We start from the raw sequence: 15,096 nt of genomic DNA on the forward strand, positions 1-15,096 counted from the left end.
TCTATTCGGGTTAACATCCGTGTTGATCGTTTCTTAAATAGAACAGGAAGAATGAAGAACACTTGTTGGAACATGCTCTGTTTTTAATTATTGCATATAAATCACTGATAGAATATTGCAATAATTCATCTAACACCTGTTCTCCTATTATTAAAATACTTCAATTTCTAATTCATATACCTATCAAAAACTAAAAAAAAAAAGAATATTATTAACTAATTTGAAATAATATTACACTCCACTCGAGTTACAATCATCACATCGCAGAGTTGCATAAGTTAAACACATAACTGAAGAAGTTTCTTCCAACAGATTTCCCGGATTGCGTATCGATCAACATCCTAAATATCGCCGCTTATCAACTCACTGCCACCGTCTTATAATTTTTCTTGTAAAAGATAACGATGATACAACCTGTACGGTGTTCTGAGACAGACTGTACGATTAAATTCGAGCATGGATGGAACGATGGAGAACGCTGGCAAGATGACGTCGTTACCGATAACTCGTAGTCAGAGAACGAAGAATCGTTTAGGGTGGGGTCTTCTCGTGGAATCGTGGCCATGTAACCCGTTCGTGTTTCAGTGAGAAAGTGCGCGTTCAACAGAGTGGCGATCGTCGTTATGCAGTGACTAAGGTCCCTCGACATTTATTTCTCCTTCTTTTTTTTTTTTTTTATTATTGAAAATGTGAAAAAGTGAAGAGAGGAAGAAGTTAGAAATTGATAAAAATGGTGCACCTGTGGAGAAGAATATTCATTGGGATCCTCCTGTTGTTTCATAAAGGTAATTGTCATTCGACGTTTACCTGTCACCTACATTCCCGTCCATGAATACCTGCTGTTTCAGCCAGGCGTCACGATCACGTGGCCATCATTGAGTCATTCTTACTTAGAGGAATGGAAAAACAGGTTTTCTGACTTACGTATCGTATGCCATGCCGGCGATTTCAATCGCTTTACCTGTTTCACCGGTCATTTCATTCTGATGCACCTTATGGTTTCGAAATTTGCTGTTTTTTATCCTTTTGAAATTTTTTCTCCTATTTTTTGTTCTTGTAAAGATTTTATAATTCAAGGAATCGGTCTATTTTTATTCCTCTGATTTCATAAATTTCGTCATTTCCAAGTTTAATCAATTTTTTTATTTTCCATATATTTCGTGCAGTTTTGTCAGTTTTTTGATTCCTAAATTCTTTTATACAGACTTTGTCATTTCAAGAATTAATAAAAAATTAAACGTTCTAAAAATATTGGTGATAACATACAACACTGGAAAATCATTAAATTTTAATTAACATTTAAATGAAACTATTTCGTATCTGTTTAAAAACCTTCCTTTGAAAAATGAGGCTCATGGTAATGAAACAATTATACACCGGTTAGAAGATAACATGTCGATGACCTATTTCCTAGATTACGTTAACGTACAAATAACCCATTTTTACCGTTTAGATGTTTATGGCCATTGATTATCACCCAGCAGTGTACCAATTACGAAACTCAATTGACTCGTGTTGTGCATGTTCTTTTAATAAGAATCGACAAACTTGTTAGTAAGTACGATATTACGTATTGGATACGATACTAACTATACCTCTCGGTAATAAAAAGAAAAGAAGGCTTAAATAATATTCTCACGAAGTGACGGGTTACAATTGATCGATGATGGCATTACTCGATTCGAGTTACGTTTAACTGACACAGAAACCTATCCTGATACACTGAACACACATTATTCGACGATAAAATCGTAGATAAGTAAAATTTTCTTACGCAAATTTAAGATCAATATTAAGAGTAAATATGCAAAAAATAGAGTTTTCTTTGAATTATAAATAATTCTGATCAAACAATCCATTCTGTCATTTTTATTGTTATTATTGTTATAATGAAATATTGTTATTTTCAAAATAATGGAGAATATTAAATTAAACCTTAATTTTGGTTTATTTTAGTATCAGTATCTGTGGGTCCATGTGATAGGGAGGAACAACTATGCTAATCTATGAGTGACCATACGTTTTTCTTTATCCTTTATCATTAGTAGGTTGGGAAGTTGTTATCGCAAATTCCCAATACATAGCAACAAGTCTCACGATTATATACATATGTGCAACATTTGTAAAACATATCTAATGTTTATAAAGAAAATACACATATGATTTATATGACAATACTTTGAATATTTTCTTTAAATTAACACGATCAGCAGATTGAAAAGAATAATTAATTTAAGTTCGGGTGATTTCATACCAAGTCGGTGTCAGAAATTTTCTTGCAAATGCATATAACGTAATGTACATAAAATTAAGAAGGTTTTAAGTCATCATGCTGACAGTTTGAAGTTTCTTTAAAAAATACAGCCTTTGGAATTTTGCAATTTGTCGAATCAAGTGGTCATCAATCCTCGGAAGACGGACCATGGAGAGAGACCCAATATTAATTTAATTTTTCATTTTCTAAATTTTATATTACTCCTCTGATATATAAAACTGCTTCGTTAAAAAATCATACTAAATTATATTAAATTAGAAAATGAAGCAATCGCACTCTAAATAATTATAATTAATGCCTGCCATATCACATGCGTCTGTCTCCACTCATTTATCATTCAATTTAAAAGATCCTTTCTTTATATTTAGAAGAATATATCGTGACTCGTTTTTCGTGAATAAATAAGTTGTATTTACTAAGAAACTTTAGGCAACTCGTTCCCCGGATTCATTCACTTGTTTCTCTCGTGAAACGGGCTTGTTGCTGATAATGCGACTGCACTATCAGAAGAGGAAAGAAAGGACTTCCTTCCTAGAGACGGTTGTATTTGCGCAGAAACGAACTGGCACACGTGTGCGTGTGTATTTTTACGAGGAACAGTAACTGGAGGAATTGGATAAAACCGATCATCCGCAGGACATTGTGGCTAAAATATTTGTCAATTAGTTTCCTCTGCGTTTTTTACGCAGAATTATATCGCATGAACGTATCTTCTCAGAAGATATTTGTTTGATATTGAGAGAAATATTGAAAATTAAACAAATAATACAAAAATTGCGGTTGCCTAAGATAACCGGTTTCCGAATAGACATTGCATCTTTATGCATGACGGAATGCTATGAATAAGGCCAAATATGTCATCAAGGTTTCAGCTGATCAACATGTACAGTATGAACCTTGCTCTGGTCAGATAGTAACTCGGTCATAAACTTTATTAAAAACATACGAGTCAATTTCACAAAAATCATACTTAAGAATTTTTATCTCAGCAGCAATTTATCTAATTCAGCTGAATCTTTCCTCATTTTAATCTAGAAAGATTGTTCTATTCTAATAATATTTGTTTCAGGGTTATTAGAATCGACAGCGATAGATATAGAGGAAATAACGAAAGCCCCTGAATTAATCAAAAACGAGGGTGACGCCCTGGAAATCGAATGTTACGGTTTTGAAAAAATCTCCTTCATTTATCCTAATGTTTCAAATGGAGCGGTGAGTAATTAAAAAAAGAAAGACAATTAATGGACTATAAACGAAAAATGTTTATTCATCGGGACAGCTCACCGTCTCGGACGCCTACGTCACAGAAGGACAATTTCCAAATGGCACCCACAAGTACCTGTTCCAAAGACCGGAAACTGTTTATGGAGATACGGGATTGTACGGTTGTCCAAATCATTTACTCCAAGTTACCTCAGATCCTCAATTCACGACAGAAGGAAGCTTCGTGTACATTTACTTCCAATGTAAGTGAATTTTTCATTGAGACAAACATTATTCGATGACTCGATAACAAATAAGAGTAATCCAATTAATTCCTTCATTTGACTAATTTGTTTACTTTTAACGTTAGAAAAGGGGGAGTATAATCTTACGATGATAGTTGTCTCGTAGGTGGAGGCGTGAAAAACAAACGAAGACCAGCTTTATTTTTTTTCAAACGGAATAATATATGATATAAATGAAGGATGCTGGCTTTTTTGAGCCTCGTTAACAAATAAAAATTATTTTTCCAGCAAACACAAGTTTGTTCGTTGAAGCCAACACTTTTTCATCGTTGCGGAAAATTATCGGCGAGACCGCTGTAATATCATGCAGGCCAACGTCGCCTGATTTAAGGGTTAATTTAGATTCCGGCGAGACGGTAAAATAAATTACATTTCGATAATTAATTCTTACAATTTTCTTCGAAAATTTTCATACGATTCGAATTTCTTCCACAGAATATCGATCAGAACAGACTGTCTTTCAATCCAAGAATCGGATATACACTGAGCAATCTTACAATCAAAGACAGTGGATACTTCAATTGCAAAATAGAACGCGACGGTGTAATTGGGGAGGTCAATTATCATCTACTAGTGGATCGTAAGTATTCAGGCACACGATTTCACTTCTATAAAAGTGTACGTTGCAATAGTAACACGTTGACTGTCATCGCTAATGAAGAACAGCATTGCTATTATTATTCTAGGAATGTAAAATTGCAATTTGAAGTTTTAAAGAACGCGATGTTCGATTTTTTGAAAAATTCAAGAGCTATTGTTTGATTTTAGGATATCAACCACTGAACGAGCCAAAAATACAGGAAAGCACCCTGGACTATGTGACACGGGGTCAAACTTTATTCGTGAATTGCACGACGGAAGTGAACGCGGATTTGCAGTACGTTTTCAATTGGTCAACACCGCAACAGGTAAGTATTTTCTTTAATCCTTTTTCAGATCTTTATGTATCTTCATTTAATGCATCATTTCAGGACAGCAGGATAACCAGCCGTTATTATCGTAAAATTTACGGTGCGAATATTCTGAGAGCCACTAATGAATTAATTATAAGAAATATGACGGATGAGGACGAAGGATGGTACGAATGCAGCATCATGTCCCTTTATGATTCGAAGAGGACGAGAAAATATATCCAAGTTCATGGTAGGTTCAGAGTGAAATTTACTTGAAGCCTGATAATTAATTCGATGTAAATTTTCAGATCCAGAATACAAATTTATCAATCTAACAGCTCAGGATGCTGATAGATATTACCAGCGTCAGGAAGGTGATAAAGTACAATGGGTCGTATATGTACAAGCCTATCCTGAAGCTACTCTTAAATGGTAATGAAAGAGATATTAATTAAAGGTGACTTTCGATTGAAAGGAAATTTATATTTGATCAATAGGTTGGATCCAAGGGGAGATGAAATCGTAGACAAAATGAATAATTACGTGATAAGTTACAGTCCCACTAAAACGATATTGAAAATTAATACTTTAAAAATTAGCAACATGGGAATCTATTCTCTTCAAGCTACCAATGGGGACAGAAACGAAATGTTGAATTTTACGTTAGACGTGATAGGTAAACGATTCTTCGGCTGAATTTCCGAAAAATAAATCGTGTAATTAAATCTTTAATTACTATTTATTTTCCAGTTAAACCTATACTGATGTTGGAAGAATCTCATTATTACTCTCTTAATCAGGAAGCTAAAATACTTTGTGATATAGTGGCATTTCCACTACCTAATATTTCATGGAGTTTCACGAGGTGCCCCGAGTATCCTACGTGTGAAGATAAAAGCACAATCTTAACGGTAGGTACATTAAATATTTCTTAATTGAATATCGATTTGAGAAAAAAAAATTATATGCAGGATACCAAGGAAACATTAACAGATACGAGATTTTACTCGAAAGTAAAAATGATTTTTGAAATGACTGGTCAATTGAAATGCACCGCGTGTAATATTCTTGGATGTGAATCTAGTATTCAAAATGCCTTAGTCTCTGGTAAGGACATAAACATCAGTAGCCTAGTTATGAGATTTTTAAAAATTTTTTATGATTTTTAAATATGTTAACAGATGGAAGAGGTGGCTTCGGTATAATCGAGCCAAAAGAATTAGTGACCGTAGGTGACGATCTAGAACTAATCTGTGCTGCCTCGGTTTATAATTACTCAGATAATTTTGATTGGAGATACGGCAATGATACACGTATCGTAGAAAATAGTAAGTATTCTCTATACTCGATATCTTTTATGAAACGCATATTTCATTAATCTAATAATTTTTCAATTAGACAGATTATCGATTATTCATAGCAGGACTCAATTCACTCATCGTTCGATATTAAAAATAAAGAATGTTAATAAGGGAGATTCAACGAATTATTCGTGTATCAATAAAGAAGAGATAAGTTATTTCCTACAGGTTCATGGTGAGAAATGTTATTTAACCCTTGAACAGCGGACAAAATTGAATTAAAATTAAATTAGATTAAAATCCGAGGGTAAAGAACTTCACTATCAAAATGGATTTGTTAATTCTTTCTTCCTTTTTAGATGCACGAGCACCTACTTTTAAGGAAACTAACATGAACAAGAACGAGCTTACTGTAGATTTAAATACGGACGCACATAAAACAGTGATTCTGAAATGTTTTGCGGATGGAATGCCTAGACCAAATATCACTTGGTACAAGGTAAATAATTAACAGCTTGTTCATTATTAATATCCTTATCCGAAAATATCAAATATGAAACTGTTTCATTACATTTAATAGGACGATACATTAATAAAAAATAATGACCAATACATGCTCCTCTACCATCACCAAGAGCTTCATATTAAATATCTGCTAGGTTCTGACAGTGGAAAGTACTCGTGCCTAGTAGAGAATCGTATTGGAAAAATTGAAGCCTCTCAATTAATAACGATAAAAGGTAACTCATTGTTTCACAGAATAAGAATTACACATCCTGTAATATACATATTGATAATTAAATAAATTTGATTCCAGGAAAAGTGATTCCTAAGGAACTAATCATATTGATCGGTGTCTTAGCGATCACTGTCGTGATTTTGATTGTCTACTTCACGATCAAGATTCGACGTGAAAAGGTAATTAATAAGAAGGTAACACGTTTCTAAGGATAATTACAGAAACTGACTGAATCTTTCAGATAATGAGGAAAGAATTAATGGAAGCTGGACTGATGCACTTTGAAGAGGGAGCAATAGAATGCTTGAATCCGGACATGACTGTGGACGATCAAGCCGAGTTGCTTCCTTATGACAAAAAATGGGAATTTCCTAGAGAAAGATTGAAATTAGGTAAATTCTGAATCTTTCACTTAAAAATTGTTTAATTTTTAATTTTGATATATTTAATAGGAAAGAAACTGGGAAGTGGAGCCTTTGGTGTTGTCATGAAAGCAGAAGCACAAGGAATTTGCGAACATGAAACAATTACCACGGTAGCTGTGAAAATGGTTCGTCGTACAACCGATCCTACCTATGTTAGAGCACTTGCCAGTGAATTGAAAATTATGGTTCATCTTGGAAAACATTTGAACGTTGTTAATCTCCTCGGAGCGTGTACAAAGAATATCTCGAAACGTACGTATTCCACAAAAAGTTCCTCCACAAAAATCTAATCTTTATCTAATATACAATAGGTGAATTGTTGGTGATCGTTGAATACTGTCGATTTGGAAATTTGCATAATTATTTGTTACGTCATAGAGCTGATTTCATTAACCAAATTGACCCAGCAACCGAAAAAATTGATCCCAACATCGGTATAGATATTCTAACGAGATCTGCCAGCATTGAAAGTAACTACAGGTTTGTTATAATTTTTTATCTATTGACTGAAGTTAATAGTGCCTCATGGAAGGGGCTTTTCCTAAAAATTTTTAACCATCAGAGAATCTATTCGTATTCCTATATCAAAGGCTTCATTTATTTGTGATTAACCCTATTATTGCAATCGCTTTCGACTTAAATAAATGCCTGTCACAGACACCCAAGTGTCTGGTCCATCAGATTGCACTCGTATTTAAGAACTGAATCTCTAATAATAATGATCAATATATAGAAAAATTGTTTGAATGAAACACTGCATTTTCACAGATCTATTTCTTAACTGTTACTTTGGTCAATAACACAATAGGATGTATTCACACTGCTGTGCATAGGGGTTGCGGTGTTAACGATATCTGTGTTTCTTCTGTCCTCACGACAGGATAAAATACGCGGCATTGTCATTTTCCCGCAGTCTTAGCGCGAATTCTGGCACCGATTCGGTGCACTATCAAGCCACCGCACCTATGGATTCTCAAGGTGTTAGCATGTCCCCGGACGGTTGCATCGTCAGCAACGAATCGTCTCAGCCAGGATGGAGATCCAACTATCGCGGTGATTACAAGGATCACAATTTGAAACCGATCTGCACGCAGGATCTATTGTCCTGGGCATTTCAGGTGGCGCGAGGGATGGAATATCTTAGTCAGAGAAAAGTACGTGGATCTATTATTATTAATTAGATTCCTGCAGATAACTCGAGGAATTTTTCTGTAGGTATTACACGGCGATTTAGCCGCGAGAAATATTTTACTGGCCGAGAATAATGTGGTAAAGATATGCGATTTCGGGCTGGCTAAAACTATGTACAAGGATAATAATTACAAGAAGAAAGGGGATGGCCCGTTGCCCATTAAATGGATGGCTATCGAATCGATCAGAGATCGAATTTTCTCTACACAGTCGGATATTTGGTCGTTTGGTATTGTTCTATGGGAATTCTTCACGTTAGCTGAGACACCCTATCCTGGAATGGAAGCTGAGAAACTGTATCAGAAACTGATCGAAGGATACAGGATGGAGCAGCCGGAATATGCTACTCCTGACATGTAAGTTAATGTCTTCTTTGGCTAAAAATGACATATATTCAATATTGAGAGAACCCAGAGAAAATCTAAGAAAAGCGGGATCTGAGTTTAAAATTAAATTAAAAATTGGGGCTCTCTTCATGGTCCGCCGTCGAAAAATTAACAATAATTCCTGTTGATTTCTGATATGGTCACCAATTACCAGCCTATATTACTACTAATTATTTTATTTTATATTTGTCGTAGCTACAACATAATGCTCCAGTGTTGGAAGGCTAAACCTACTTTGCGACCAAGTTTCACAGAACTAGTGCATAGCATAGGTGAACTCTTAGAAGAGAGTATAAAAGCGGTGAGTTTGCATCTATTCATCTACATTTAAAAAAATAATAAATACACTAGAAAAAATATATAAAAACACAAATGCTCATTAAATTTACAGCACTACATCAGTCTAAACGCCCCTTACTTGGACATGAACACAATGATGCTGGAAGCTGGTAAAAATGACTATTTGACGATGCTGTCTGCTCCTGATCACGAGACCCTCTCTTCGCCCTCCCACGAGTACGCAAACTCACCCTTAAATTCACCAGCTTCCACGTACCTGTGCATGAGTCCAGCGATTCGGAAGGACGAATCAGGGATATTCAGTCCTAGACCGCATGAAGAACGAACTCATTTCGAATTTCCATCCCATACGTCCGACTCCGAGGACGCGGTGGAATTATCACCGATGTTGAAGAAGCAAGAGGAGGACGACGACCCTTACCTAAAGCCCATCAACGTGCACGAACGAAGGGCTGAGTTCGCCCGACAGAGGCAAGCAATGAAGAATCAAAGTAACGATCGACCGATCGATAGGGATTCAGGATACTGTAACACACCTAGAAATGTTCATCTGATAGATCTGAACGAGAAGAACCAGAAACATTCGGAGGTGGTTGACAACGATGAGAGAACGGACGCGAATTCGAAGGATTTCGTGCCAGCCATCATCAGAACGCAGGATAATTATGTGAATATGCCTAAACAGAAGATCGACTTGAGAAAAGACGTACCTGATGGATTCAGCAATCCCAGTTATGTAATGATCGACACTCGAGAGACGAATTTAGAGGAACGGTGCTGAAACTTCTTCTGTATGTAAGCATCATTTGTGTAATTATAAGAAAATTCATGAATTGAGACACTTTTTTACGTTTACTAGTATCACGTGTTTCCTTTTGTGCATATTGCTTCATTTTCAATGTGCCATGACAAAACGTTGCGCTTAAATAACACGGACAACAGTTTTGTTCGTTTATTAATCTTTGATCGAGGTTGAAGGTTTAATACTGATTTTACAAAATTAAGAATATCCTTAGATTTAGTATAAGGATAGAAGAAGATACTAAAGTAATTGCTATTTTTTGTAATTCGTTGATTAAATGCTCGAATATAATTTTTTAAAATATTCCTTGTAAGATATCAACGATTGTATGTTATAAGGAAAGTTACCGCTAAATTTCCTAAATAAAGCAATATTTTTATATTTTTTAATACTTTTGTCGTGCTTTATTTTAAAAGTATTGAAAGAAGATTGATCAATATAGAATTGTTGAAACGTTTTGAAAATTTTATTATCTGTAAATCTGATATCAATTAGAGAATTCATTCATTATTTTTAATATGTACGAATAGATCAAAGTTTTAACATTTCATTAGATATATTTTGATATTATGCCATTCGCGCTAGTATTATTTTATGATTAAGTAATTTTTAACTGAGATAATGTACAAGATTCAGACAATATTATGAAATATTCGAATGTATGTAACAATGAAATTCAATCGGTGTGCTTTTGATAATGTACTTACTACTTGATTAATTGAAAATTCAGTCCATGCAACGATTATAGAATATCTTCTAATCAAACTACGAATTTCAGACGTGTAATTCACGTAGCAAAAATTAATTAATTTAGTACTTAACGCGCTGAGACTTACAAATCAGAAATTTTCAAGAAGTTCATTACGATCTATTAGACCAAAGAATTGTGTTTCAATGGTAATAAACTGTTAGCTATTTGTCGTGTGAAAGAATGTCACAGAAGAGTATGCCTGTCAGATTAATTTAAATTTTCTAATCGTGAATCATGTTTCCGTTTAGGTAACTTGTACAATAAACTTTTTACATAAAAGTACCTTTTGTGATTTCGCAGTTATCCACTCACGTCATTGGCAATTCTAATTGAATAAGGAACATCGTGTATAGTCACGTTACTATGTATAAGTTGACCTGTTCTTCTTATGTCATTAACGAAATTTTGTTTATAGTTTCGCCACCTGAAATATATCATTATTGCTGGACAATTTGTAAAAAACGTTTATAAATTACTCATAGTAATGTGTGGTACCTGCGATTGTTCACGAATTCTTTAAACAATTTTTCTTTAGTTGGAAATTTCGAGTCCATAAACAATTTCACACGTTCCCAAATATTAGCACGATTGTGTTCGTTTATCCAATAACGTGGAACCAGAAAACACCGAACATTTGTTTTTGACACTATTCTTCTATCGATCATATTTTCACCTAAAAAAAAAAGAGTATGTTAGTTCGAAATAAATTTTTTTTAAAGTAGAGATAGAACTTATAACGCGTTACCAAGTCCGAAGCAGGCACCTCTGGTAAACGTTGAAATTCGCATAAATATTGTACGTACATTACTTGGATAACATTGTTGTTGAGATATGGAAGAAGGTTCTCTTAACAACATTTCAGCTACATCCGTGATTTTGTGCCACTCATTTATCTTCACAATTAAAAATTTTCATATGAAATAAAAATCATCTAATTTTTAACTCATTTTTTCAATTATAACAGGATTTAGCGTCAAGCGAAGTAGAAAATTCGAAAAAAGTTCTCAAATTGGGGGAGCCTAAGTCTCTCCTTAAAATAACTTTTGAACTAATCAATTTTCGATCTAAATACCTTATTACGTTTTTGTAGAAAATAAAAAGATGCTTCAATTAATGTATAACAAAATACACAATTTCATTTAAGAACATAAAGATGACATATTATATGCATATACTTACGACATCCAATAATGTAGTTGTAACAATACTAGAACGATCAAAATCGACGCGTTTGTCAAGGGGTTTCGATGACAATAGCAACTGAGTGTAATCTATCAAATGCCCACTGTCGGTTACGCCGATATCACTCTGCGTTAAGAATTATTCGGTATAAAAATGCAAAAATCTTCCCGTTTGTTATTTGTAATGCTGAAAAATTCTACTCTAATAAATTTATGTTCATATACCAGTTCATCCATCTTTTGCTCGCCTAATTCTAAATCTTTTATTGATCTTCTCACTTCATCTCGTGTAGGGCACGTTCTGGAATCGTATAATTCATAGTGCGTTCCACGCATGGAATGTTCCTCACGAACAATGATATGTTCTATTAGTTCACATTCACCTTCTAATAGAAAATGCACGTAGTTCACCATCCCCTTACCGTCACCTAGTAAAACCTTAAATAATTAATTTCTTTATTGAATAAAAGAAGGTTCAAACTTCGTCAACTAAACAACTTAACTTTCAATTTTGTACCTCGTCAGCTTGAAATTCTTTTAATCTACTAAGAATGCAACATTCTCTCATCATCTTCTCGTCCCAGCATTTGAAATAATTAAAATAAATTAACGCCTCTTGGAGGGCGTTCCATTCTTTCATCAAAGTAGGTCGTAAAATATCTTCAAAATCCTGGGAACAGATCAAAATCAAATCCACGGTGGCTGTAAATAAAGAGAAATAAATTAGATTTATTAACAGTAATAAAACGACGATACGTACTGTTTGAAATTACTGTCGCTGATCTTGGTAATTTATGTAATAACGCAATTTCGCCGAAAATATCTCCTGGATTTAAAATACCCATGTCAATTTCCCTCATTTCATCTGAAAATAAATTAAATTTCTATTAGATAGGCACCCAGAATTTTACTCTAACCGAGGGGGGTAAACGTACCGGTCCAACGATCGATGACCACCTTCGATAAACTGACCTCTCCACTAACAATAAAATAAAGATTCTCAGCTGGACGATCCTGTCGTACAATTATTCGACCTGGTGATAAGTACTGATAAAAGCATACTCCAGCTAAAATTTCTTGCAAACGTTCTGGATATTTTTTAAACACCCCAAACTTCTTAAACAGCTCGAATATGTACGTTCTTTCGACTGATGTTCGATCGTATGGATTCGTTAATAAAATAGAACGATCCTTCAATGAAATATATTTAAATTATCCATTTGTATTCTTTGATATAAATTACAATAAATGGATAATTTATGAACCTCCAGAGTAAGTGTTTTCTTCTCGACTTTCTTCGCTTGTGCCCTTTTAATATTAATCGCAACATCGTCGCTAATTTCTTCAACTACAGGTTCTTCAGTTAGCCATTTCATGTATATTAGAATACGTCTGAACGCAGAACGAAAAAGCTGAATTCCTTTTAATCGATCTACCTGTTTGTACATTAAATATTAATCATTTTTATTATTTAACACCTTGTGATCGAAGGGTGTAAAATCTACCCTTTGCAAGACGAACCGTAGGTTCTGATTTAAACGAAGGAAATTTTTAATTTAAATAAATAATTATACTTCTTCTTGATGTATTAATTGTTATTCAAATAACGTTCTCCCCAGTATTAATACTGAAATATTCATGTATTGTTTAAATAATGAAAGTTGTGCAAATTTATTTACCCTTTTAACTAATAAAGATTTTCTTGTCAATGCTGCCATAAATGACTCACGTAAAGACTTTCTTCTTCCTGTTGGTTCCATTTTAATTTTTTCGTAATTTCACAAGAAGTAACAAATTTTGTATATTGAAGAAGAAAGTAATAACTGTATTGTTTGATCAATAAAGTAATGGAGGATTGTCATGGGGTTGATACATTAAACTGTCATTTTTCTATTTTTCCTCATTTTTCTTTGTTTTTCTTCCTAAAATGTTCATTTTAAATGACTTCTTTAAATACTTGAATCTATAATTAGCATTATAGACATTATTTATTCTAAAGATACCATAGCTTTTCATGATTTCATATTGATTGTAATTCACTTTGGATTGAAAACTATAATGTTTATTATCGTTTTTAATATCTTTATTATTGTTATATAATATATATTGTTTATAAATTGAATAATGTCGATAATGTAACTCCCTTTTATGAAAGATGATCTAATATCTGCTCTACGTTATAGGTGGTTTGTGGTATTGCTACTGACTTGCACATGCGAAAATGACAAGTATATTTGGATGAGTTTATGAACAGTATTATATTTAATATTGTGAGTCTCTGTAAAGTGACTTTTGCTTTGGATAAAGAACTGAATTAAAGACATCTGAGAAATAATGGTAATACATAGCGTCAGTTTTAATTTCTCTCCATCTAAAGTATACTCAGAAACCTAATGCATTATTGTATTTCTAATGCATTCTGTTTCAGAATCAGGTTATGGGGTAGCATATACATACAGTACCATTTTTTAATTCACACTGTAATATTAAGCAATCAATAGCTTCTATATATTTGTACAAAATAACAACGTTAAAATATCAATTTTCAGAGTTTTGATTTACCATCAGTTATTCCACAACCTACTGCCAATGGCCAGTTTAACATTCGCGATGACAGCTATGGTGTGCCTAGTCCTATGATTTCTGGGTATAGTATTTATATTAAACAATGTCAGGAGGAATTAATTTTCTTATATTGTATTTAATATTTTTCAGACTGGGTGCAGTAAGACAAAACATAGGTTATTCTCATCCCTTAGAAGCATCTGAAAGAAATGTAAACAAATAATTACAAACCATTAATGTTCATCTAATCATTATAACCATGTTAATTAATTAATTAATTACCTTATTATGTGCATATTTTAGTACGAAAAAAATCGCACACGTATGAACATGATACTGCTTAGAAACACACAAGGATTGCATGCTCCAATGCGTATGGCAATGGAATTAAAAGCTACTGAAAAAATTGGAAGACTTCCATTTCTTCCATCTTCAAATATGATGAGAGATGTTTTACTTGGAAAAGATGAGGAAATAGGGTAATTCTATATAAAATTATTATTGTATATGAGTTATAACTTACTGGAACATTGTGTTACATTATTTTCTTCATGTACTTAGGTTTGAAGACATATTAAATATACCTGACTTCAGAGAACAAATGGGTCAACCTCATGCTGTTGTTGAGAAAAGTCTTGGAATCTTATAAATAATTTGTTTATAACATGTAAGATACTGGTTTTGTATTATTGAATACCTTAAATAAAAATAAATATTTAACTCCTATAACTTATTTATATGTCATGACTCAAAAGAAAAAAATGTGTATCCAATTTAGT

The 15,096-nt window shown here is 33.5% G+C and overlaps 3 protein-coding genes across 6 annotated transcripts; 2 read left to right on the forward strand and 1 right to left on the reverse strand.

Moving 5' to 3' along the window:
* Nucleotides 1-164: 164 nt before the first annotated feature.
* Pvr (PDGF- and VEGF-receptor related) lies at nt 165-10,235 on the forward strand. Of its 3 annotated transcripts, none has more exons than XM_034325749.2 (23): nt 168-785; nt 3,345-3,487; nt 3,555-3,741; nt 4,012-4,139; nt 4,219-4,363; nt 4,552-4,691; nt 4,755-4,926; nt 4,985-5,108; nt 5,174-5,352; nt 5,427-5,587; nt 5,648-5,783; nt 5,858-6,004; nt 6,075-6,212; nt 6,337-6,476; nt 6,558-6,717; nt 6,795-6,895; nt 6,958-7,108; nt 7,169-7,393; nt 7,453-7,621; nt 8,022-8,295; nt 8,357-8,688; nt 8,914-9,019; nt 9,110-10,232. In XM_034325749.2, the coding sequence occupies exons 1-23, from the start codon at nt 731-733 to the stop codon at nt 9,797-9,799; spliced, it is 4,203 nt and encodes a 1,400-aa protein (XP_034181640.2). In that variant the 5' UTR covers nt 168-730; the 3' UTR covers nt 9,800-10,232. The 3 variants fall into 3 exon arrangements, with proteins under 3 accessions (XP_034181642.2, XP_034181640.2, XP_034181641.2); XM_034325750.2 differs by having other exon boundaries at nt 8,055-8,295; XM_034325751.2 differs by lacking the exon at nt 6,075-6,212 and having other exon boundaries at nt 165-785; nt 9,110-10,235.
* Nucleotides 10,236-10,404: 169 nt separating this feature from the next.
* On the reverse strand, nt 10,405-13,769 carry LOC117605013 (uncharacterized). 2 transcript variants are annotated; one of them, XM_076688427.1, is made up of 10 exons: nt 13,482-13,769; nt 13,018-13,188; nt 12,688-12,943; nt 12,513-12,617; nt 12,270-12,454; nt 11,978-12,190; nt 11,751-11,879; nt 11,317-11,464; nt 11,067-11,244; nt 10,405-10,995 (listed from the first exon to the last, which is right to left on the reverse strand). In XM_076688427.1, exons 2-10 carry the CDS (start codon nt 13,126-13,128, stop codon nt 10,872-10,874), a joined length of 1,449 nt encoding a protein of 482 aa, XP_076544542.1. In that variant the 5' UTR covers nt 13,129-13,188; nt 13,482-13,769; the 3' UTR covers nt 10,405-10,871. The 2 variants fall into 2 exon arrangements, with proteins under 2 accessions (XP_076544542.1, XP_034181652.1); XM_034325761.2 differs by having other exon boundaries at nt 13,432-13,769.
* A 159-nt stretch (nt 13,770-13,928) lies between these two features.
* Nucleotides 13,929-15,037, forward strand: Pomp (proteasome maturation protein). Its single transcript, XM_034325145.2, has 5 exons — nt 13,929-14,089; nt 14,302-14,399; nt 14,468-14,528; nt 14,621-14,796; nt 14,879-15,037. Exons 1-5 carry the CDS (start codon nt 14,087-14,089, stop codon nt 14,964-14,966), a joined length of 426 nt encoding a protein of 141 aa, XP_034181036.1. The 5' UTR covers nt 13,929-14,086; the 3' UTR covers nt 14,967-15,037.
* The last annotated feature ends 59 nt before the right edge of the window (nt 15,038-15,096 follow it).

The sequence above is a fragment of the Osmia lignaria genome, chromosome 5 (genome assembly GCF_051020975.1).
Source record: "Osmia lignaria lignaria isolate PbOS001 chromosome 5, iyOsmLign1, whole genome shotgun sequence".
Taxonomy (NCBI): domain Eukaryota; kingdom Metazoa; phylum Arthropoda; class Insecta; order Hymenoptera; family Megachilidae; genus Osmia; species Osmia lignaria.

What these genes read in the sequence shown, in the direction of transcription:
- Pvr (XM_034325749.2), top strand. Translation starts at nt 731, where the DNA reads ATGGTGCACCTGTGGAGAAGAATATTCATTGGGATCCTCCTGTTGTTT. An exon ending in TTTTACGTTAGACGTGATAG is followed by an intron (nt 5,353 to 5,426) that starts GTAAACGATTCT and finishes TTTATTTTCCAG; the next exon opens with TTAAACCTATACTGATGTTG. An exon ending in AGCATTGAAAGTAACTACAG is followed by an intron (nt 7,622 to 8,021) that starts GTTTGTTATAAT and finishes TCCTCACGACAG; the next exon opens with GATAAAATACGCGGCATTGT.
- LOC117605013 (XM_034325761.2), bottom strand. Translation starts at nt 13,512, where the DNA reads ATGGAACCAACAGGAAGAAGAAAGTCTTTACGTGAGTCATTTATGGCA. An exon ending in GGTCATCGATCGTTGGACCG is followed by an intron (nt 12,618 to 12,687) that starts GTACGTTTACCC and finishes ATTTATTTTCAG; the next exon opens with ATGAAATGAGGGAAATTGAC. An exon ending in AAGAATTTCAAGCTGACGAG is followed by an intron (nt 12,191 to 12,269) that starts GTACAAAATTGA and finishes TAATTATTTAAG; the next exon opens with GTTTTACTAGGTGACGGTAA.
- Pomp (XM_034325145.2), top strand. An exon ending in TAGAAGCATCTGAAAGAAAT is followed by an intron (nt 14,529 to 14,620) that starts GTAAACAAATAA and finishes TGCATATTTTAG; the next exon opens with TACGAAAAAAATCGCACACG. An exon ending in GGAAAAGATGAGGAAATAGG is followed by an intron (nt 14,797 to 14,878) that starts GTAATTCTATAT and finishes TCATGTACTTAG; the next exon opens with GTTTGAAGACATATTAAATA.